General features: G+C 36.7%; 4 protein-coding genes across 8 annotated transcripts; 1 reads left to right on the plus strand and 3 right to left on the minus strand.

The window, feature by feature from the left end:
• Positions 1 to 2,820: 2,820 nt before the first annotated feature.
• Positions 2,821 to 11,990, minus strand: LOC116172976 (serine/threonine-protein kinase PRP4 homolog). 5 transcript variants are annotated; one of them, XR_004145817.1, is made up of 9 exons: positions 11,837 to 11,990; positions 10,540 to 11,776; positions 5,538 to 5,852; positions 5,252 to 5,484; positions 4,934 to 5,202; positions 4,510 to 4,886; positions 3,786 to 4,003; positions 3,492 to 3,543; positions 2,821 to 3,333 (listed from the first exon to the last, which is right to left on the minus strand). XR_004145817.1 is itself a non-coding variant. In XM_031490259.1 (8 exons), exons 1-7 carry the CDS (start codon positions 11,845 to 11,847, stop codon positions 3,800 to 3,802), a joined length of 2,646 nt encoding a protein of 881 aa, XP_031346119.1. In that variant the 5' UTR covers positions 11,848 to 11,990; the 3' UTR covers positions 2,821 to 3,543; positions 3,786 to 3,799. The 5 variants fall into 5 exon arrangements, 3 of the variants coding, with proteins under 3 accessions (XP_031346119.1, XP_031346118.1, XP_031346120.1); XR_004145818.1 differs by having other exon boundaries at positions 2,821 to 3,110; positions 3,170 to 4,003; XM_031490259.1 differs by having other exon boundaries at positions 2,821 to 3,543.
• On the plus strand, positions 6,748 to 8,115 carry LOC116172978. The gene is made up of 2 exons (XM_031490261.1): positions 6,748 to 7,139; positions 7,195 to 8,115. The coding sequence occupies exons 1-2, from the start codon at positions 6,944 to 6,946 to the stop codon at positions 8,058 to 8,060; spliced, it is 1,062 nt and encodes a 353-aa protein (XP_031346121.1). The 5' UTR covers positions 6,748 to 6,943; the 3' UTR covers positions 8,061 to 8,115.
• Positions 11,991 to 12,430: 440 nt separating the features above from the next.
• LOC116172979 (inositol monophosphatase 1-like) lies at positions 12,431 to 13,491 on the minus strand. The gene is made up of 3 exons (XM_031490262.1): positions 13,382 to 13,491; positions 12,829 to 13,328; positions 12,431 to 12,785 (listed from the first exon to the last, which is right to left on the minus strand). Exons 1-3 carry the CDS (start codon positions 13,442 to 13,444, stop codon positions 12,524 to 12,526), a joined length of 825 nt encoding a protein of 274 aa, XP_031346122.1. The 5' UTR covers positions 13,445 to 13,491; the 3' UTR covers positions 12,431 to 12,523.
• Positions 13,492 to 14,273: 782 nt separating this feature from the next.
• LOC116174092 (acetyl-coenzyme A synthetase) lies at positions 14,274 to 18,817 on the minus strand. The gene is made up of 6 exons (XM_031491890.1): positions 18,390 to 18,817; positions 17,118 to 17,313; positions 15,757 to 16,299; positions 15,390 to 15,713; positions 15,150 to 15,339; positions 14,274 to 15,098 (listed from the first exon to the last, which is right to left on the minus strand). The coding sequence occupies exons 1-6, from the start codon at positions 18,800 to 18,802 to the stop codon at positions 14,653 to 14,655; spliced, it is 2,112 nt and encodes a 703-aa protein (XP_031347750.1). The 5' UTR covers positions 18,803 to 18,817; the 3' UTR covers positions 14,274 to 14,652.
• Positions 18,818 to 22,889: the final 4,072 nt, after the last annotated feature.

The raw sequence follows: 22,889 nt of genomic DNA on the forward strand, positions 1-22,889 counted from the left end.
ATAAATGACAAAGCGTTTGATCATGTAAAAAACTGCTCATTTTTTAGGTGATTTAAGTTTTAGCCCATATGGTGGGCCAACAAGAAAGAGCGCTTATGGAAAACAATCCGGATCTATGCAGGCACATTTCAACTAGCTTTACTAAATGTTAGTACCTAAGTAGGGTTCTCTAATATTATTGTTCTAAGAAATATCCTTCTAGTATACGTTTCTAAGGAACTTATTCGACAAAAAATTTATTACTAAGGGTGGTAGACCCCTAAAAAATGACTATGTAATAAAAAAATTTGTAATAAAGTTTCTTTCTATATAGTGTAGTTTCATCTCTTTTAAAAATAACAGGATAAAATGGGATTAGTTAGCCCACGACGATTTGGTATCACATTTGGTTTAAAAAGATTCCAAATCTTTTCTCTGTGTAAAATTCAAAAATGCTTATGAAACTTTAGACTTTGAAAAAATATGAGCAATAATCCTTATTCTCAATTAGAAGAATTTGTTCTTTTTTATAAAGGAGTTTGTGCAGCTCTGGGGACTGAACTTATTACTTATTATGACAATATGTTTATTGAACCCGAATTCAAATCCTGATGTGTAGGTAATTAACAAACGTTTCCTGCTAATTGATGCAAAAACAAAAAGTGTATTATTTGGCAGAGCATTTACAATCTGGTTGCCAGTGATTATAAGGATTGTACCAAGTTTTCAGGACTGTAATTAGACGATAGATCAGGGGCGGACTGGCACGGGGAGGCGATTGCCACCTAGCCTGTAGATCATAATGGCCCGTTGGAAATTTATAAGTATGTGCTGTATTTAGTTTCTTGCACTATTAATAAATTATTAACACGTTTCTCTAATTGGGGTTGATGTTAGGTTATTAAAAAATTCTGATTTATTTGAAGTGTTTTACAATGAATTTATCATTTTTTGTCGCAGTATTTTGAAAGTGCTGAAATACAATGATAGGCGCCGCACTTCGTGTGGATTGTAAATTTTGTTACTTTTAATTATCAGCTGCAATTTAAAAAAAACTGTATGGTAATTGATTTTTGAGAAAGGAGTACTTTAAAATGTTTTTGTGGTGCACCTCAGAGCTAACCCCCCCAACCTTCATTACTACACTAATACTTTAATGGCCCGTAAGTACCCAGTCCGCCCCTGTGTATAACCTTCCTTTTTTACCAAAATTCAACTACACCAAAATTTTTCGGGAAAACACTTTTTCTTATTAATTTGGGTTGGGTGCGTAGAATCCAAATCAATTCGTACTTTTTCGATCAGACTTCTCAATCAAAAGTTATAGACTAGAAACCAATTTAGAAAAAAAATTCAAAGGGCTGTAACTTTTGAACTAGTAGCCCAATCTTGGAACTGTTTGAAATTATGGATTCTACAGGCCACATTCTATAAGAAAATTTTTTTCCGGGCCGATCTGAGACAATTTTTATTTCGGGGCTCAAAAAAAGGCAGTGTATAACCTTCCTTTTTTACCAAAAATCGACTACACCAAAATTTCTCGGGAAAACAATTTTTCTTATTAATTTGGGTGCGTAGAATCCAAATCAATTCGTACTTTTTCGATCAGACTTCTCAATCAAAAGTTATAGACTAGAAACCAATTTCGAAAAAAAATTCTAAGGGCTGTAACTTTTAAACTAGTAGCCCAATCTTGGAACTGTTTGAAATTATGGATTCTACAGGCCACATTCTATAAGAAAATGTTTTTTCTGGGGCGATCTGAGACAATTTTTTTTCGGGGCTCAAAAAAGGCAGTTATTACCTTCCTGTTTTACCAAAAATCGACTGCACCAAAATTTCTCCGGAAAAAAACGGACTGGGGGGGGGGGGTGGCGATTGCCACCTAGCCTGTAGATCATCATGGACCGTTGGAAATTTATAAGTATGTGCTGTATTTAATTTCTTGCACTATTAATAAATTATTAACACGTTTCTCTAATTGGGGTTGATGTTAGGTTGTTAAAAAATTCTATTTTAATTGAAGTGTTTTACAATGAATTTATCTTTTTTTGTCGTAGCATGAAAGTGCTGAAATACAATGATAGGCGACGCACCTCGCGTGGATTGTATATTTTGTTACTTTTAATTATCAGCTGCAATTTAAAAAAAAACTGCATGGTAATTTATTTTCGAGAAAGGACCTTTAAAATGTTTTTGTGGTGCCCCCCAGAGCCTCCCCCCCCCCCCCTCCATTACTACACTAAACTTTAATGGCCAGTAACCTATGCCATTCCACCTGGCCCGCAGTTACCCAGTCCGCCCCTGCGATAGATCATGAACCCAGGTGGTTTTCCTTAGACGCAAAAGTTATGAGAGAATGCAAATTCCAGAAATAATTATTTAAGCATTTTTGTTATTCTAAATCTACATAAATTAACCCATAAGAATCTTCAAAACAATGGACATAATTTTTAAACGTACCTATTCGTTTTCCTTATTCAAAATTTATGAGAGGTGGGTGGGAAATAAGTATTCGCCTAATATTTTGACTGTAAATTTACACATACCTCGACCTAATTAATGGCAGGTGCAAAGAGATCAATTCTGTATAGGTAAGTATGATGCTTTTTACCCTGAAGGATAAAGGGCAAACGATACAAAAAAAGATTCGATAACTGATCTGATCTAATTCTCAAAAATACATCAAAATTCAACTTCAGTATGCACTTGACACCATTCTCTTCATTTGTATTGAAAAAAATTGCAACACTAATAAAATCTAGGTGCAAAAATGTACTATCCAATTTGTTCTGTTTTATTTTCAATATAATTCTTCTTAAAAAAGAAAAAAAAAACTAGTTAGCCAGCTTAAAGTCTTTATTATCATTATGCTTTGACAAATGTGTATGATACAAAAATAACTTTTAAAAACAATTTTAAAATTGTACAGCAACAGTGACGATACCATCCTGTATAATCAACCTCCTTTCCTCGAACACCTCAAAATTCGATCAGTACAGAGGAGTGTAAGTTAAGGGAGTAATAGAGAAATGTGGTCGCAGCACTTGTTCGAATACGCTTTGCATATTTTAGATTGCTCACTTACCTACTGGGGTAATTTCTTACAGACTATGATAGTTTTGGTTGCCCTAAAACTCAATTCAGGTTTAAATCTCGAAGTCATGTTAAATGCACGCAAAGAAATTACTTTCATAAATTACCATAATGGAGTTTCCTATGGCATGAACAGAATTGTACCCTGCAATCAAAAGGGCAGACACTCTAAAAACAATGTATCTCTCTCTTGCATCCACATTGCCTTCTTTTAAGCTCATGCCATCATAGTACTTCTCCTTGTCTTGCACTTGCCATCTAAATGGAAAACAATATACAATTGTAGTGGAGATTGTGTTTCGAAATTTGTAAGATTAGCAAAGAGCATTTTTGGAATATCGTACTATGACTGATTGTGCCAAATATACTCTTTGCCGTATTACTTTTACAATACTGCATACTCCCACATAGAATACCTTGTCAAATGAGACTCTTAGTTCAGTTTTGGAAAGCCAATTCCACCGCTTTCTGTAACAAAAATTATTGCTGAATAAAGTTCTGACCATGCATTTACGAGTATAAATTCACTCTGTACTGATTTCGTTTTTATTAAAATTTTCACATAACGTGATACCATCTTACAATAACTTCAATTAACTTAATAAAATTTCTTTTGTATAATAAAGGATCATTGTATTTTTAAAAAAAATTCGCTATGCGTCGTGATAGTATCGTAACTAAGCCTTCTCGGGACTTCCCAATACTTTTACCTCTAAACCTTGTCTCATATTCTATCCTGAATGAAAGGATGCGTTAGCGAATTATTCAGGCTGATGCGTTTAGCCGGATCAATGGAGAGCGCCTTCTCCAGAAAGTCTTTGAGCTGTGTCACCTTACGTAGCTGATCTGGTGGTAGAGCTTGACCGGCCACAAGCTCAGACTGTAAGTCTCTGGAAGCTTTCACCATTGACATCACTACAATTTTTTCCTAGACAACCAAAAAGAAAGCTTTTAGTATTTAATATATCAAAATATTAAGTATTGAGTAATTCAAAAAATTCAGCGTCATAGTTGACAATGGAAGTTTAATTGTGAACACACCATGTAACTGACTGTTTATTATTTATGCAATAACTTAGAACTCGATGATGTCTGGTTACCTATCTCTGCACAATTTGACTTAATCTTGCTTAAATTAAATCCAAATGTAGCAAATATTTCTAACAGAGCATTTAAACAAATAACCTTCAATGCTATCACTTGGTATCCCTACCTAGGTGAAGGGATATAATTCGTTAGGTATGCATTTCGCAACACTTAAAACATAAATGAGGCAACACCATGTGATTACATTTGTTACCATGGAAATTATTTGTGAGATAAAATTAATAGTAACACGAAAGACCAATCTTAAAAGTAATATATTGCTGTGTTTAAACAAATGAAGTACGCAACTCTACACACATTAAATAAAAAAGTTTGATAAACACTTACCCGCTCGGTAACTTTATCTATTTCGTGATACAAAAAATTGCAATTACTATCGAAATGTTGTTCCTTAAAGGCTCCTCGTCTAATAACTTTATTTGGAAATTTCCCTTTTAAATCCATAAAGAATTTAAGCATCTGGTTATTGGACTTGCCAGAAAACAAAATTCTTCCAGTGTACAACTCGTAAATGGTACAAGCGGCCGACCACATATCTATACCGAAATCGTACGGAATCCCTAAGATAATTTCGGGCGCGCGATAAAATCGCGACACCAGATATGGCGTTATCTCGTTATCGCTAATTAACGAGGCAGATCCAAAATCGCACAACTTTAATACTAATTTACTTTCGTTTACTAAAATATTGTCCGGTTTTATATCTTAAAAAAAAGGAATGTAAACCTGAAGTATTGCAAGGGAGAATTACCTGCGTGAAGAATACCAGTCTTCTTAAGCAATTTCAACCCTAGCAAAAGCTGCTGTGTGTAACTACGAACGGCTTTTATGTGAAGTCCGACATCTTTTCCATATTTCTTCAAAACCTCCCTCAAGTTCATGGATAGCGGTTCGAATACTAAACACAAATGCTGCTTGTGGAAGAAACTTCTAAACAACCTTAAACAATGAAACCGGTCTTCGGGGTCGGCGTCATTTAATTTTTTTAACACCTCCAGTTCCTTTATACCAGTTTTATGCCTAAAACATTGCAAATTATCTAGGGGGGAGCAACATGGTTAAAACATACATAATTTCGTTATTCCGAATAATTTTCACTGCGACCTCCTGATTACCTCTGCCTTGGTCTCTGGCGACGATTACATTGCTGAATACCCCCTGACCGATATAGCCGAATACGATATATCGAGAGTCCAAGGTTTCTCCGATCCTAACCCTGTAATACCCTTCGGCGTCGTCCCAATTGTCGGTGAGGGCGGGATTTTCGATTTCGTTTCCTTTGCGCACGATGGTGTTTGGGGACTGAAAAGGGCGCCACTGTTGTAAGTAAGGCCGACAGTCGGGCGGTAACTTACATTGTGTTCTTTTTTAAAGGAGTGATCATCCGCAAACATGTCCCATTCCGGTTTTTTGGTTTTCGCTTCTTTATCCGTTTTAACTTCCACAGCCATTGCTTTCATATTTGGTAAAAGAGGTGGCGTCAATGATTCTTCTGGATTACTTTCGGTGGATTCTTTTATTGGCTGCGCTTGCGCTGGCGGCGGTGGTGGTGGTGGGGATTCTGGAGCTATGACTACTTCCTCCTTGGGAGTTTCTGCAGCTGGCGGTTGTAACACTGGTGTTGTTACAGATGTCGCTGTATTGGAGTCTTCGCTCATTCCTCCCAAACGCTAAAATTTACCAAAATTACTCCCCTTACCATAGTCTTTTCATTAAATCCAATAGATTTGTACATTTAGTGTGAATTTAGCAATAACCATTCAGCAAATTATACAAACCATGAAAACCATATGGTATTAGTAACATATTGATTCACATGTATGACAAAAGGGAATTACCCCATCTTATCCAATAAATACAAATGATAAGACGTGGACTCAAGAATCAGATAAATGGATCGGGCAATTACTGTTCAATAAACGCCCATATAAATTATAGGTATAGTATTTAATTAAGGGGTTTACACTACCCCTCACCTTTTTCATCCTCTATCGAGTTAATTACATTTAAAAAAAAGGTATAAGAAATTCGCGCCAAATCAGAAAAAAGTGTTGGCTGTGAGGTGGAACTCGATGCATCTCCCTTAAGAACACAACAGACAAGTGAGTTAGCAGAAAATTTTGATTAAGTTGGTAGAAGTGCAACAATGTTAACCGTTTTCTTTTGGCTATCCCTCGGGCGCTACTGAGAAATTGGGTTACAAACTATACTTTGAATTTTTGAAATTTGAATGTTGCTGTTTATTTATTTAACAAAATGCCAAAAAATTTTTAATTTTCAAGCTCGGTTTACTCAAAATTCACACAGGAAAACAAAATGCCAAAAGCCATTTGAATCATGTGTTGCTTTTTGAATTTTTGATATTTGAATTTTGCTGTTTCCTATGAGGCACCGCTCAGGACATAAATACATTTCTTGAAATTTATTAAGTTTTTGCAATATATATACTGTTTTCATGAATATACCGTGTGTCCGTTCTCAAACTCGAACATAGGGATTTAACATGGAGTTGAACGTTTTTGCGGATTTCTGCTCGCCAACTTATTCTACAGAAAAGGGAATGGTATCATTGGAAAGAGAAAATTATTGCGCATCCACTGATACTAACAACAAGACTAAAAATTGAAATTGTAATGAAAAATTTTAAATCGTTTTGATTAAAAATTCGACAGTATTTTCCAAAACATAGTAGGCTTGAAACAGTTTGTTTATCAATAAAAATTTGACGTTTACGCTTTTGTGAAACTGAATTTACGGAAAGATGAATAATTATACCAACGAAGAAAGAGTTTTTATGGTAAAAACCTTTTATAGCGGTGTTAGTTTGCGAAGAGTTCGAGATTTGTTTGCCGTTGCGTTTAATACGAGACCGATACCATCAGCAAGTACCATACAAAAATATGTAGAAAAATTTGAAAATCAGGCAAATATTTCAGTAGAATCAGAAAGTAGGGGTGGTGAGCATTACAAATTTTATTTTAAAACATGTTCTAAAATGACATCATATCATAGGATATCGACAAGGGGATGACCGCACAGAAGAGCAAGTTTTGGCGATGATAAATGCAGACCCAACGTACAGTTTGAGGCAAATTTCCCATGAAACTGGTTTATGTAAGTCGCGGGTATGGATGATATTAAAGAAATACAAATATCACCCTTATAAACCACAATGTCATCAAGAGATTTTTTATGTTGACGAAGAAAGTAGGAGTGCATTTTGTTATGAGATACAAGAGCGCGCTAACAACGATCGCCGCTTTCTATCGTCGATATGCTTCACAGACGAGTGTACCTTTACCCTCAATAATGAACCCAATGTTCAAAACACACGTCATTGGGCTCAGGAAAACCCTAGGCTTAATATTTCAACCAGAACTCAGTATCCTCAAAAAATTAATATCTGGGCTGGGATTTTTAATCATAATATTATCGGCCCATTTGAAATTGAAGGAAACTTAAATTCAGAAACCTATTTAGATCTTTTGGTAACAAAGGTAGGACCCGCATTGGAAGACGTTGCAAGAGAAAATCAGGAGATCTGGTTCCAACAAGACGGCTGTCCTGCGCATTTTGGTTTAAACGTTAGACATTTTTTAAATAATTCATTTCCAAATCATTGGATTGGTAGAAGTGGTACCATAAATTGGCCAGCCAGATCTCCAGATTTGGCACCTTGCGACTTCTTCTTGTGGGGACACCTTAAAAGTAAAATTTATAAAAGACGCCACCCAGATATTAATTCTTTGAGAGAAGCTATAGTTACTGAATGCGCGTTAATTACTAACAGGGAGTTAGCGAATGTGCGAAATAGTTTTTACAACCGACTGGGATATTGCTTAGCTCAAAACGGGGGGTTATTTGAATATTTACTTTAATTTGTTTTTCCTTACTAGTATTTTTGTGTATTTTTAATAAAAATCGTTCGAAGCCTTTATTGCTAACATACTATATTGGTGTATTATAGAAATAATTGCCAAAAGACTACGAATTGAATACACATATTAATTCCCTATGTTCGACTTTGAGAGTGGACACCCGGTATATACATTTTGGCTAAATATATATTTTAATTCGTAAAAACACGAATATAAAAATGTTTGATTAAAAATATATATAATTTCGTACGTTACAACTTTTATATATATTTGTGCACACAAAACTTATAAATTATATAAACTCTAGTTCCCACACTAGCCGCAAGGAGCGCCACATGCTTAAAAATTGTCTCGCGAGGGTTTGGCAACCTCGTCTAACGTTTAAAATGTAAACAAAACACGACGTTAAATATAACCAAAAATTAATCCGTGTTTTAACAAAAGAGGGGATTGCCTTGCCATTAGTTATTGTACAGATATATGCGTGCGGCTGCTTGTACTATAGTGAACAATTATGGAATTTGGGACAATCGACGACATTTTTAATAATTTGTTGCGATACTGTTTCACAAAGTATATGTACCAGAGACATAGAAGTATTAGGTACGTCCTAAATTACTAGAAATTGAGGATTTTTATATAGTTTTGTATATATTGTATTCCCATGTTACACATTCCAACTTGAAGGAATACCTGTATAACATTTGTGAACAACTAATAATGAAATATACAGGGATTGAGAATTTAGATTGTGAACAAAGGAATAGTTCTTATGGTGCTTATAGCTTAGATGTTTTGCATGTTTCAAATAATGTTGGGAAGATGAAACACGGGAGAGCTCAGATGTAAAAATTGTACAGTTCAACGCAGCGTTGTAGGTCTTTGGTTTGAAAAATATAGAATCACAAAGACACGTTAATCAACTACAGTAAATTAGCGATTCGATTAGCGAACAACAAAATACATTTGTTTTATTTCATAACGTAGTGCGAGGTTGCCAACCCTCGCGAGACAATTTTTAAGCATGTGGCGCTCCTTGCGGCTAGTGTGGGAACTAGACTTTATATAATTTATAAGTTTTCTGTGCACAAATATATATATAAAAGTATATATAATCAAACATTTTTATATTCGTGTTTTTACGAATTAAAATATATATTTAGCCAAAATCTATATATATTCATGAAAACAGTATATATATTGCAAAAACTTTATAAATTCAAGAAATGTATTTATGTCCTGAACGGCGCGTCATAGTTTCCCCAATGCAAAAATAAAAATTGTAATCTGCCAAGTTAGGATTATTTAAAATTTACACAGAAAAACAAAATAACATTACGCAATGTCCGAAAATTTTTTATCATGTGTTACTTCTTGAATTCTTAAAATAATTTTATTTTAGATGTTTCTCAAGTGCAAAAATAAAAATTAGAATCTGCGCAGCTGATGTTTAAAATATGCGATATGCTTGTCTTTACTAGAAGCATCTGTAGTTAGTTTAAAAAAATCTCCATAAATAAAAAAGTTGTCATTGCACAGTCTGTGCATACGCACATTAATCGTCAAGATTTTTCTTGGTTTCGGTGTAAGCTAACGAATGCAAAAAGAATGAACTAAATATCTTGAAAACTGTAGGAATAGTTAAGACCTCGGACAGACGGAGAAAGTGGCCATAATAGTTGGAATATGCGCTAAAAATACTAAAATACATCACGCTCGCCGTGTGGCAATGAGTTTTTATACAAAAACCGGGGTTTTTTCCAACCCTGAATATTCCATCCCAATTTCTTGAAAAGCTTTGCTGTACAGCTACGATTACAATATAATAAAAAAATTTAAAAAACCTCTTAAAAAACACTTTTCATCAACAGAACATCTGAGCTAAAAAAAATAAAATTTTCTCTGAGTGCTTTTTTTTCATTTTTACCTTTCCAGTATTTTATATTGTGCACATACACAAAATCTGGTCCAGACTATGCTGAGGTCTGAAATATTGAGGTTCTACTATATGAATTATACTCTGAAAGATTTAATCCTCTTCCACTTCCCCTGTCAAGGGTGTTCCAAGGATGAACAACTGCAAGGATATAAAAGAATGTTTTATTCACACAAACCCGCAAAACTTTGCCCATTAACCTAAGTACAGACCAGACAATAAAATGTTGCCAACTGTTAACAACAATAAATTTGTTGAACACAACTACTTGCATCCAGATACATGGTGCCAACCGTATTGCGCGTCCAAATCAAAACCGCGGTTGTAATTAATGACTTGATGGAAATTTTTTTATTAGTTACTAACCCCCCTCAACAAGTTTCAGCAAGAAAACTTTGGATATGGGTAGGACTAAGGGCTATTAATGTAAATTATTCCAGAATGTTCTGTGTATGAGAAAAGTAATGTGAGGAAAAATATTCTTTCTCTCAAACCATTGTTTGCATATTTACCTAAAACCGACACAAGCAATGCAAAACCTACCTTCAATAATTCCTCACGTTGTTGTCGACGTTTAGCAATTATCTGTTGTTCATCCTCTTCATCCTCCTTCATGTCAATATCAAGCTCCACCTCATTCTCACTGCTACTTACATCTTTATGCAACCCCTCACTTAAAGAATCTTTAAACTTGTCCATCTTAACTTGCTTCTTATCGTTCTTGTCACTGTTTCTATAATATTTATCCCTAAGTTGTCTATCCCTATGTCTGTCTCTATCGTACGCCCTCTCCTTGGATTTATCCCTAGAGCGTCTGTCGATCACCCTGTACCCTGGTTTCTCACGGGGACGCTCTCTGTCAATCGATCGCCGTTTTAACCTGTCCCTAGATCTGTCCTGGTAATTTCTATCCCGTGAAAAATCTTTGTATTTATCCCGAGCGTCTTGGTACCTATCTTTGTTTCTCAGATGATCATTTTTACGATCTTTGTATTTGTGATCGGCATCCTTCGATCTACGGTAGACGTCCAAGCGTTGATGATCGTTGTAAACCATTTCTCTGGTGTCAGCACGTCTTTTCTTGATAGGAGTCGGATTAATTACTACCCTTCGTTCGCGACTTTTCGGCCGTTTTGTTCTGTGATTAATTTCCGGAACCCCGTCATTACTGGAATCGTCTAACAATATAACTTCATCAGTTGGTTTCTCGTCAGTATCGTGGGTGTGACGAAGATTGGATGTAGGACTTACAACAATCTCCGAACTGGTTTTGGCTATTTCTGCTTGTAACAGTTCCTTCTGTCTCATTAATTCCTCCAAATCCATATCAGCTTCAATAACGGCAACGTCGATAGCGTCACTGTCACAGTCTGCCTCAGGTTGGTCAAGCTCGCTCTCAGAAGAAATCACCTCTAAAGAGTGAGTCTCATTTAAACCGGCACCTACATAGTTAACAACGGCATCTATTTCAGCTTTGGATGGTGTATTTTTCTTGTTGTCTATGCCTGAATAAGATTTACCATTAGTAAGATGATTATCACTAACTTTAGATACTTCAATTTTTGCTGAGGATATTTCTGGCGTATACCGATCGTTTTCGAGTTCATTCTCAGAATGCCGCTTCTTATGCTTTTTGTGTTTTTTATGTTTCTTAACTTTATCTACTACCTGTTTTTTGTGCTTGTGCTCCTTATGCTTGTGTTCCTTTTTATGACGTTTCTTAACAGACATTTCGCTTTTTGAGGTTTTATTATGGCTATCAATGGAATCTCCAGAGGAACTAGAATGAGACAAAATGTTAGGTTATAAATGTTTGCACTAATTTCGTATTACTACTAACACTGGCTCCATATTTTCCAAAATTCTGGATAAGTATTAAAATGTATAAAATAATGCCAGCTGTTTGGTATTCTCCGAATAAATAAATCAATTAATTAATAGTGGAAAATTAGTTAAACGCCATTTTGATTTATCTCAGCGGTTATCAGCAGAGGATAGTTGCAAACTGTACTTTAGTAACATTGAAAACTCCCTAAGCCAATATATACAGTCACGAACATAATTAGTGATCTTCGAATATATCATGTAATCTCTCGCCATAAGAACTGTTACAAGTCTAAAGAAAGTAAAACGTCATATTGGCGATTTTCCGTATACCAAATTTGTGAACAAGTGCAGTGAGATCCAGGAGAACTTTCGTAACAGTCATAGGAGTGGTCCACATGGAACCCGTGCAGCAGCCCAGATAGTAATTAGATTCTAAACGGAATCTGCAGCAATGACTGTTCAAAGGGGGTGGATAGCTATTTTATTAATCAATAAAGAAATTCTTCCTTATATGTTAATTATGACGTCTTTGACCACCTAAGCTGCAGTCTACTCAACCCTGGGTCGACACCCAGCCTCTGAAGAAGGTTTAAAATAGCAACAAAGCTCAAGTATAACACTTTTGGATATAATTTAATATAATACAATACATTAATATATGCTTTGGTTAACAGATAAAATTAAACATAAATAATTCCAATTAATCTCTAGGCATGGGATAATATTGAACTAAATTTTTGGAAAGCTCATCAGCAAGGCTTCTAGTGCTTGCACATAGAAAACGTCGTGACATTCGATCAACCTCACCCCCACAGGGGTCAATAAAAACACCTCCCGCCTCCTTCACAATTAACTCCCCAGCAGCGATATCCCAAATGTGAGTACCATACTCAAAATAGGCGTCTGCACCACCCATAGCTACCATAGCCATATTTAAAGCGGCAGAACCCAGTGCTCTCATTCTGCAAAAGAAACTGCAAATAATGTTAAAAATGCCCAACTTACCCTTGCGTTAACGGAACTAGTGCCTTGTAATTCTCCAATAAAACCTTCAACTTTTCTGGATCACGACTTGTTCCATTTTCAAAAGCAATCAAAGCGTTTGACAAAGATGCTGTATCTGAAACGTGAATTCTTTTCTCATTTAAAAACGCACCTTCAGATTTTTTTGCTGTAAACAACTGCTCCAAATTGGGATTGTAGATAATTCCAATCTGCGGTTCTCTGTTTATAAATAAGCCTACAGATATACAAGAGTGCGGAAATCCATGTACGAAGTTTAAGGTTCCATCTACTGGATCAATAATCCACGTCGGATCATCGGTGAGACTACACTGGGCACCTTCCGCCACGCTTTCCTCTCCAATAAACTGATGTGTTGGGAAAGCTTCGGTTAATCCCTCAATGAGAAGCTTTTCGACTTGCTTGTCGGTTTCCGTTACAAAGTCTATGTCACAGGATTTGGTCTCGACAGTTTTTTTCTCATTTAGTCGCTCTCTAATTAACTACAATTTATCAGTACAGGTAGGTTTATTAATCAGATAAAAAAGTTGGTTACCGTTCCGGCTTTTTTTGTTAATTCCAGGGAAACTGCAAAGAATTCTTCTAAATTATTTTCCATTATTACTATACTGTATACTGAACTGTCAAGTGTCAATAAACAACAATTGCTTAAAAATTATGAATATTGGTGTTTATGAATAATGCCTTTTGAGCTAATTCTCCTACACTCTTATATGTTCTTATACAAATGCTATCTACAGGGAGATTTTGGGACGGTGACCTTTTTCTGGTTATATCCAGAAAAATTGGAAACTACACCAAAATATGGTTGGATATTGTAAAAGGTTTGATTTGATATTGTAAAAGGTTAAAACTCAATTTTCTATTTTAGATGTCCAGTTTCCATTGATTCCTTTTTGTACTTTTCGGTCTCCTGTTCCCTTCAAGACATTAGATCTTTTATTTGTGTCGTCCTCTTCCCCCTTTTGGGGAATTGTGATGTTTAAATTGTTCCGGTTTAACCGATTTTCTCTACCGTTGTTCATGTAAGTTTCGTCGCCTTAGGTTAAGCTCCAATTTGTTATGCTACATCTTTTAGGGCCTGATGATGGCTTTTAGCCTAAACATGTCGCCGTTCAAATAAACTCAATTACAATTTTATGGGGAAGGTCTTGTAAATAACATTTTTTCAACTTCGGTTAACATTTCACCCCATTTCGAGTTACCAATAGGAGAATTGATACCAACCGAGATTCCTATATGAGTCTGAAGTTTCTGGATCTGCAAAACCTCATATCAATTTTTCTCGTGGGATAACGGTCCTTCTTGTGGAATTCTTAGGAATATGTTTTTATCAAAGGGGAGAATGTAGTGGGGAGAGCTGGCACTAATGCCATCACCACTATGAATAATTCCATACAGTACCAGACTGCTTTATTTTATTAAAATTGTTTAAAATACTCTTTATTCGTATTTAACATGGCAGCAACAAAATGTCTTCAAAATTCAAAAAATATGATACATATTTTACATTTAGGTACATTGATATGTGTAACGAAGGCAAGTTTATTTACAAACTTACTCTTACCACTTATATACACAAGTAGAAGCATATATGTTACCAGCATTTCTGTGCTGATATTACATCGTGCGCTGATCATGTCATGTCGTTTACCCCTCACATTCTAGTCCTGCTAATACGTGGTGAGTGAAAGGACCAATACTGTAAGTATTTAATGAACACACAACTTTCTACCATCGGCCCCTTATCGGTGCGTTGAAAAGTAATTAAGGCTAAACAAATAAATAATAAACTTATCTAGTAGTTTAAGCAGCAATAGGGCGATTCGCAAACAATTCCTCCACCACATTGGTGTCGGCAAGTGTGGTGATATCTCCTACATCGCGGTCATTGACTGCGATCTTTCTCAAAATCCGCCTCATAATTTTACCCGAGCGCGTTTTGGGCAGCTGGGGGGCGTTTTGGATAACGTCGGGCTGCGCGAAGGGGCCGATCCTTTCCCGGACCAACTTTTTCAAATCGCCCAGGAGTTTTTCGTTGTAGCTTGTGTTTTCAGTCAGCGTCACGAAGCAGTACAGACATTCTCCTTTTACAGGGTGCGGTTTTGCCACCACCGCCGCCTCCGAGACGCCTGGATATTCAGTTAGCACGGATTCGACTTCGGCGGTTGACATCAGGTGACCGGAAACGTTCAGCATGTCATCGACTCTACCGGTTACCCACAGATATCCGCTCGCATCTCTTCGGGCACCTTAAGAAATCGTGGTTAAGCAACTTTATTTTACGCGAAATTTGCAATTACCATCTCCTGTGCAGTAGTATCCGGGGAATTTGTTGAAGTAGGTGTCTTCATAGCGATCGTGGTCGTTGTAAAGTGACCGCATTAGTCCAGGCCATGGGCGATTGAAAACTAGATAACCTTCGCCTTCACCTTCGATTTCCTTTCCATTCTCGTCTAATAGGACGGCTTGTACGCCAAAGAACGGGAAAGACTGCGAGAAGACAATGCGGTTAAATTGAAGAGATTGATCGGAATACTTACGGCAGCGCCGGGTTTCATCGGCGTAGCCCCAGGGAGAGGGGTCAGGACGTGTCCACCCGTTTCGGTTTGCCAAAACGTGTCAACAATGGAGCACTTTTCGTTTCCAACAACCTTGTAGTACCACATCCATGCTTCCGGATTGATAGGTTCTCCGACAGAACCAAGTACCCTTAAGCTAGACAAGTCGTGACGTTTTACCAAATCGCTGTCGAACTTCATTAACGCTCGTATTGCGGTGGGGGCGGTGTAAAACTGGGTGACTTTGTATTTTTCGATTACCGCCCAAAATCTATCGTTCTCAGGGTAGAATGGCGTGCCTTCAAACTACAAGACAAGTGAGGTGTGTACAACATGGTGGTGGGCTTACCATTACTGACGTTGCGCCGTTAGCCAAAGGCCCATAGACCAGGTAGGTGTGTCCAGTGATCCAACCAACATCGGCTGTGCAGAAGTAAACGTCGTTGGGCTTGTAATCAAAGACGTATTTAAAGGTGGTTGCTGCGTAAACCATGTAACCACCCGTTGTGTGTAACACCCCTTTTGGTTTTCCGGTGGAGCCACTAGTGTAGAGCATGAATAAGGGATCTTCAGCTTGCATCCATTCAGGGTAGCAAAGTGAGGAGGCGTCCTCCATTAAATCTTGCCACCATTCGTCGCGACCATTTTTCATCGGGGTGACAAAGTGTTGCTGGGGTGCGTTAGGGGGCGCAGTTACTCTGCCCAAATGAGATACGACAATGCAATGTTCGACATTGTGACCCTTCCTCGCGCACTTCTCCATAGACTGGTCGCAGATGCTCTTTAGCGCTAAATGTTTTTCTCCTCTCCATACTCCATCCGCGGTTACCAGAACTCGAGCGCCACAGTGCAGTATCCGATCAGCAAAGGAATCAGCTGAGAATCCCGCAAACTGCGAATCACATCGGTTAAGTATAAAGTACGTAGGGGCAGTTTTGTCAAGTTAACCCTCTAACCCAATATCAAAGGTCAAGACACATTTATTCTTCGCAAGGGGAGATGTAACAAGTAAAAAGTGTAATTGAAAACGATTTACGTAAATCCGTAGTATTAAATAGTAAGTGATAATACCAGCAGAAGAACTAGCCCATAGCCAACTCGTCAGAATGTGGAGAAAGGGGTGAAAGTGGATAGCTCAACTGCTTTTGTTTTTAAAATACTGACTTTGGGTTAATTCCGGAGGTCCCGTTGTATAGAACCCCTATGCCTCGCTTAAATCAATTATTGGTAACTAGATCGATAACGCACACATACCTTCGTCCCAAATGACTTTGCCAAAAGAACGTCATCCCTGAGATGTCCAAAAAGTACGTATTGACTACAAAGTTTTAATTGAATTAATGTGTACATGCTGTATTATGAATTCCTAAGCTCCAATGACGTTTAACGTGGGGTCAATACAGCATTTGCTAAATATGCTCATGAATATTTATTGATTATACCCTTGCTAAATTAGTTCTTTGGAAATTGAAAGCTCCTTGTTGTAATACTCTCCCCCTAATTCCATCCCCCATTGCGTCGTTTCCGGCTACACCATTTACGAAATGTGCCAAAGACATCCTTCAAAAACGGAGCCTATTATGAAGTTGTCTCCTTCCTTACAATTTATTTCTCTAGCAGGTTTGCTTAGAGAATCGAAGTGTGTCTAAATGAGTATTTATTTTGAAGTTGGGAGGCTAACTTCACGATGAGATCAAGTATCCTACTTACCACCAACGAATGAATCGCCCCTATCCTCGTGCAGGCCAAAAGAGTAACGACCGATTCCAAAATCATTGGCATGTAGACAGCGACGCGGTCTCCCTTCTTGACCCCCTTGCTTTTGAGTACATTTGCAAATTTGCAAACCTCTTCCAGAAGTTTTTTGTACGTGAGCCGACTGTAGTCATCGGGATGATTACCTTCCCTGCATCAAAGAAGGTCGTATTAATTAAACTTTTGACTTGCAATTCTCTTTGTATTCAAACTTATGGAATGCGGGTCAAAATTTCCGCTTTATTTAAATGACGGGAGGTTAGTGAAAGTGAAAAAGGAGATGTTTTTGGGGGTCTAATTGAGATTTTGCGTTAGCCTTACTAAATGAAAGGTCAACGTTGAAAATGGAGTGTTAGGTCTTACATTGTCTTTACATCTATTCCAAGGTTTAGGTCTGACCTACTTTTAGACATGTTTCTAATACTTAAGTAAATAATAAATGTGATAGTAATTTACTTTATGATGGTTGCCGACTGGCATGAAGGTACCTTTGTTGTTTGGCCAGAATCCAAATAAGGCGTCATTTTTTTAAGTAGCTAAGCAATTTTGTATTATTATGGTTAGCAAAATTTGTTAGTTTTATTAGGTAAGTAGTATTACGATAAGCAAATGACATCCTATTATCTTTATTTTTACAGTGGGTAATTGAATACAAAATACTTTTGCTTTGATGATTACCTTATATAATGGATGAATACAGTGAAACGATAATAATAAGGCGCAAAGTATACATAATTGAAAAATGTAGAAAAATGTTTCCCAAGGTGTAATTAAAATTTCCCTATTATCGTCACGCTTGGATCTTTACGGCTGACCGATTCTAACTTAATTCCTATGATTACGACTAGTCTTTTTACTGCATGATATGCTCCCATTAAGTATTTAGTGGGATTTTATGGTAAATTCCTCAGAATTCAACATTGGGAATTTGCCTGTTGCACAGAATTTCCAAATTAAAGCAATTTGCGAAAAAAATACCTTGACAAACTGTTTTACATGCGGAAATTATGCTCATAAAATTAAAATTGGCCCATATGAGCCATTCAATTTACACATAAAAGTGGTATTGATTAACCTTTGATAATTAACCAAAATGCTTGTATTTGGTCCGACAGACAAAGTCTAGGAGCACCATCAAGTCGTGCGGGGAATCAATAAAACGTCTCATCGACCACTTGCGCTTGCACATGTCCAAAGCACGCGACGATCAAAATAAATAAAACTCACCAGTAAAATGCTATTTTGTCACCGTTTCCATTGCGGACGTTCCTATCGAGCAAATTGTAGGAAATGTTGGTGGTCGCCCCGTCGAACCATTTGGTAAAAATTGGACCTTTACGGAAGTCGAAGTTGTACGTGAAAAATTTGTCAATGTTAATGGGGGTTTCCCAATAAAACTGTTTCACAATTTCGCCCCAAAATTCTTCGGGTTTGTCGATCGAATGTCTGTGAAGGTCCACGTATTGGTCGAAGGAATTCACGTGCGCGTTTTTAAATACACTAGGGTTAGGGTGGTAGATCGTTCTTTCGGATGGCATGTTAAAGGCGCTCAAGTTCAATGTGAAACCACCGATTTCCCGTTCGAGGTGGCTGTGAGCTAACTGATTTTCCAAACGCCGCGCCGCGAGTTTTTGAGTCATGGCAGGCGAACGATTGCGCACTTCTCAATGTCCAACTTTTTTTTCACTATTGCGCTCATATTCGTGGACGTTTAATTTAGGAATGCCGTGAATACCTCATTTAGATGAAATAGAGCGAAATTCCCCAAATTTTTGCCAGTAATTATTTTCGCACATTCTAAAATGTCGATAACGATAGATTAACTATTTTGAGATGGTAACGATAATGTAGATAGCATTTGATTTTAAATTTTTACGGTATTAGTAGTAGTACACCCATAATCTGGAAAGTAAGTAGGTATCTGATAACGTGTGCTCTTGCTCTTGTAAATACAGGAAAAGATCAAAACATAATGGATCGAAAGGAAGAATTCAACTGCAAAACATTCTAAACCCAACAGAAGAATGATATAGTAAGTTCAGTTTTGAAACACCGTTTCATTCACGAAGTTTGTCACCTTTACATTGCTTTTATTACCTTTGTACCTGCATGGCAAGCGATTGGTATAGCAGAAATAAGTTGCTTTGGTATGCAAGTTAAGTACATTCCAATTACAATGATCTTATCGGTAATTCTACTAGACTTTAACCTACATCGTACTATAAGTTATGCAAAATTGATAGAATTCATGTGCAAAGTTCGGACAAGGGAAATCCAAAACATTCAATTAACAGCATATTGCAAAGTGATAAAAGCTCTATGGATACGTACTTTAACTGACCAACGATATCTACTTGACCCCTTGAGTAATCCGCCGAAATCGTACTTATATGGTAATAATCGCATGATTAGATGACAACATAACGAAATTATACGCATGCATCCTAAAGGTTGTGTTTCGGCAAGTGTGTGTCACATAGCGACTGTTGTTTGCAGAGGACCAAAGATAAAGGCTGAGTGGTGTAGGCATCTTTAGCAAAGCTTTTGAGATACTAAAGGCATGCGATATTTTGGTCCTTCGGGGTACCTACCTATGTTGAGTGAATTTAATTACTCAATGCTACTTACTTCTTATAGGTGCATGAAGTTAGCACGGCAATAAAAGCATCACTAACGGAATGTTATGTGCCAATCGCAGTATTGCGCTTGATTGTGCCCGAAGAAAAAACATAGCATATGCTGGGTCATCCCTTTTAGAGAAACGAACGTTAATAATTATTTTTGAACTTATATACGTTATACTGAACGTTTTTCTTTAACCCAAATCCTTCTAATTAATTCCTTTAGCGGTGCATTTGTTTATTGTATAAAAATCATCTTTTATGCTAGTCCTTATCCTTAATTATGAAAAAGTAAAATGTCAACGCAACCCCTATTTGATAAATGTTAAGTTGGGTACGCGTTCTGATCACGATCGTAAGGGATGCTGAGTAGAGCATTGGAAGTACTAGTAAGGTAAAACCTCTAGCCGATATCCGAATATATTCCTAAGCTTTTAGAGTGCATGAGCCTATGACGCGTCGTGCAACTAGCACACCATAACAATTAGGACTCATTTAATTAGCTACTTCGCTTGTTATCTAAAATACCCTGTCATTACAATTCTTCAATTGTTGGCTATTAAAATAATGTATAGTAAGATCTCCTAAAGGTGCGTATATTTTCTTTAGTTGGCAGAAAACATAATTATTTAAATATAGTTATTGAATAAATAACTGTTACACAAAATAGGTTCGCCCCTAGGATTTCAGTAACGGATGGACGTAAATTCACATAGGAAGCAATAGTAATTTTCACAAAGTTTAATCCCATAACCAATTTACCGATACAGCAAATTTTGGTTTCTTTGGTACAGGCCTCTAAAAACTTTTTTCATTTTGAATTACTTATAGAAGTATTCAATTGCGGGTGATGTACGAGGAATTTTTGCAAGGTCCGATTGGTCACTAAGTTGAAACCAGTGGTGAACAATCTAAACTTTTTTATTTCTGACGTTTATTTACACATTTCAGCTTTCCATAGTTGACACTTCGACTTTAGACACTTGTAGTGCTGTGGTACAGAGACTCACTCCACTTACCCTCCTTATATAACGCAGCCGGCTATGCTTCAACCATCTTTCTACGCTGATTTGCAGCTTGTTGTACTTATACCTATATGCCAAAATGTTTCACCTGAGCAAAGTGGTTAAAATCGGATGGAGATCAAGTCTGGGGCGGATGCTGGATAGAGGACAATGCCTGATAACGACATCTCTCTCCGCTTAGTGTTAATTACCCTTCGTAATCCTTGAAGAATCACAGAATATCAGGCTGCAGCGATGATCGTGCCAATAAGATGGGTGAAAACAGAGCTGGGCAGTATTCGATTTTGTAAATACTTTTTAGTATTCAAATCCTTTAAAGTATTCAAATACTTTGTAATTAAATACTTTTATGGAGGCAGTATTTGTTTTTGTAACTCAAATACTTTCACAAATATTTAGTATTCGAATACTTCACAAAGTATTTGGATACTTCGTAAAGTATTCGATTACTTCGAATAGTATTTGAATACTTAACCTTCCTTTTTTTACCAAAAATCGACTACACCAAAATTTCTCGGGAAAACACTTTTTCTTATTAATTTTTTGCGCGATCGGTCATTTCTGACTATTTACCATGGGTGTTTCCATGACAGTACGTAGAATTTACCAGTTGCTATCATTACGACGACGCCAAAATTACTTACCGATCTAAAAACAGAACAGCAAAAATACTTACCGACGCCTTTTTAAAAATCAACAGTCTTACATTACATTTAATCTTTAATTATTGTTAGGTACATTAAACGTACAATTTGTGCTGTTGTTTCCTATAGCAAGACGCTCATAAAGTCATAAAGGAAGTACAAAGCTAGTAAACTACATCAGACACATGCACCTTTTTATGAAATTATTAATTTCAATTTTGACAAATAAACTGGTTACCTAGTGATGTACACCATACCACTTCGATCATTTCGATTTATTCTGCTCGTTAATTTCTTAGTGCATATTTATATTGGTTGCATAATTTTAATTTCGATCGCGCAAAAAATATTATAAGCACGTCGAACGTTAAGGGTTACCGTTCTCAGACAATAATTGGAGTCGTCGCTTCGCTCCTCCTCCAACAATTGTCTTCGAACGGTAAAAATCCCTTACCGTTCTCCATACTTAATATACTATTGGTGCGTAGAATCCAAAACAATTCGTACTTTAGTAGACTTTAGTCTAGTTATAGACTAGAAAGCAATTTAGAAAGAAAATTCAAAGGGCTGTAACTTTTGAAATAGTAGCCCAATCTTGGAACTGTTTGAAATTATGGATTCTATAGGTCACATTCTATAAGAAAATTTATTTCCGGGTCGATCTGAGACAATTTTTTTTGCGGGCCTCAAAAAAAGGCAGTGTGTAACGCTTCCTTTTTTACCATAAATCGACTACACCAAAATTTCTCGGGAAAACACTTTTTCTTATTAATTTTGGTGCGTAGAATCCAAAACAACTCGTACTTTTTCGATCAGACTTCTCAATCAAAAGTTATAGACTAGAAACCAATTTCGAAAGAAAATTCAAAGGGCTGTAACTTTTGAACTAGTAGCCCAATCTTGGAACTGTTTGAAATTATGGATTCTACAGGCCACATTCTATAAGAAAATTTTTTTCCGGGTCGATCTGAGACAATTTTTTTTTCGGGCCTCAAAAAAAGGCAGTGTATAACCTTCCTTTTTTACCAAAAATCGACTACACCAAAATTTCTCGGGAAAACACTTTTTCTTATTAATTTTGGTGCGTAGAATCCAAAACAATTCGTACTTTTTCGATCAGACTTCTCAATCAAAAGTTATAGACTAGAAAGCAATTTCGAAAGAAAATTCAAAGGGCTGTAACTTTTGAAATAGTAGCCCAATCTTGGAACTGTTTGAAATGATGGACTCTCGATCGATCTCGATCTCGGACAATTTTTTTTTCCGGCCTCAAAAAAAGGCAGTACTTTTAAGTTATTCAAATATTTGAGAACAATTTAGAAATGTATAGGGAAAGTTTCCATTGTCACAAAATCAAATATAAAAATCCGATACATCTGAATACCGAACTCGACAGTCTACGTAACTTAAAAACAATAGGGACCTTTCTTATATCCT

The sequence above is a fragment of the Photinus pyralis genome, unplaced genomic scaffold, assembly GCF_008802855.1.
Source record: "Photinus pyralis isolate 1611_PpyrPB1 unplaced genomic scaffold, Ppyr1.3 Ppyr1.4_LG6, whole genome shotgun sequence".
In the NCBI taxonomy this organism is placed as follows: Eukaryota; Metazoa; Arthropoda; class Insecta; order Coleoptera; family Lampyridae; genus Photinus; species Photinus pyralis.

Coding starts and splice junctions, on each gene's coding strand:
- LOC116172978 (XM_031490261.1), top strand. CDS start 6,944: ATGAATAATTATACCAACGAAGAAAGAGTTTTTATGGTAAAAACCTTT. Junction 7,140..7,194: donor AGAATCAGAAAGTAGGGGTG/GTGAGCATTACA, acceptor ATCATATCATAG/GATATCGACAAGGGGATGAC.
- LOC116172976 (XM_031490259.1), bottom strand. Junction 5,853..10,539: donor AACGTGAGGAATTATTGAAG/GTAGGTTTTGCA, acceptor GGTAAATTTTAG/CGTTTGGGAGGAATGAGCGA. Junction 5,203..5,251: donor ATTCGGAATAACGAAATTAT/GTATGTTTTAAC, acceptor GCAATGTTTTAG/GCATAAAACTGGTATAAAGG.
- LOC116172979 (XM_031490262.1), bottom strand. CDS start 13,444: ATGGAAAATAATTTAGAAGAATTCTTTGCAGTTTCCCTGGAATTAACA. Junction 13,329..13,381: donor TAACAAAAAAAGCCGGAACG/GTAACCAACTTT, acceptor GATAAATTGTAG/TTAATTAGAGAGCGACTAAA. Junction 12,786..12,828: donor CTAGTTCCGTTAACGCAAGG/GTAAGTTGGGCA, acceptor TTTCTTTTGCAG/AATGAGAGCACTGGGTTCTG.
- LOC116174092 (XM_031491890.1), bottom strand. CDS start 18,802: ATGACTCAAAAACTCGCGGCGCGGCGTTTGGAAAATCAGTTAGCTCAC. Junction 15,714..15,756: donor ACGGCGCAACGTCAGTAATG/GTAAGCCCACCA, acceptor CTTGTCTTGTAG/TTTGAAGGCACGCCATTCTA. Junction 15,099..15,149: donor ATACTACTGCACAGGAGATG/GTAATTGCAAAT, acceptor CGATTTCTTAAG/GTGCCCGAAGAGATGCGAGC.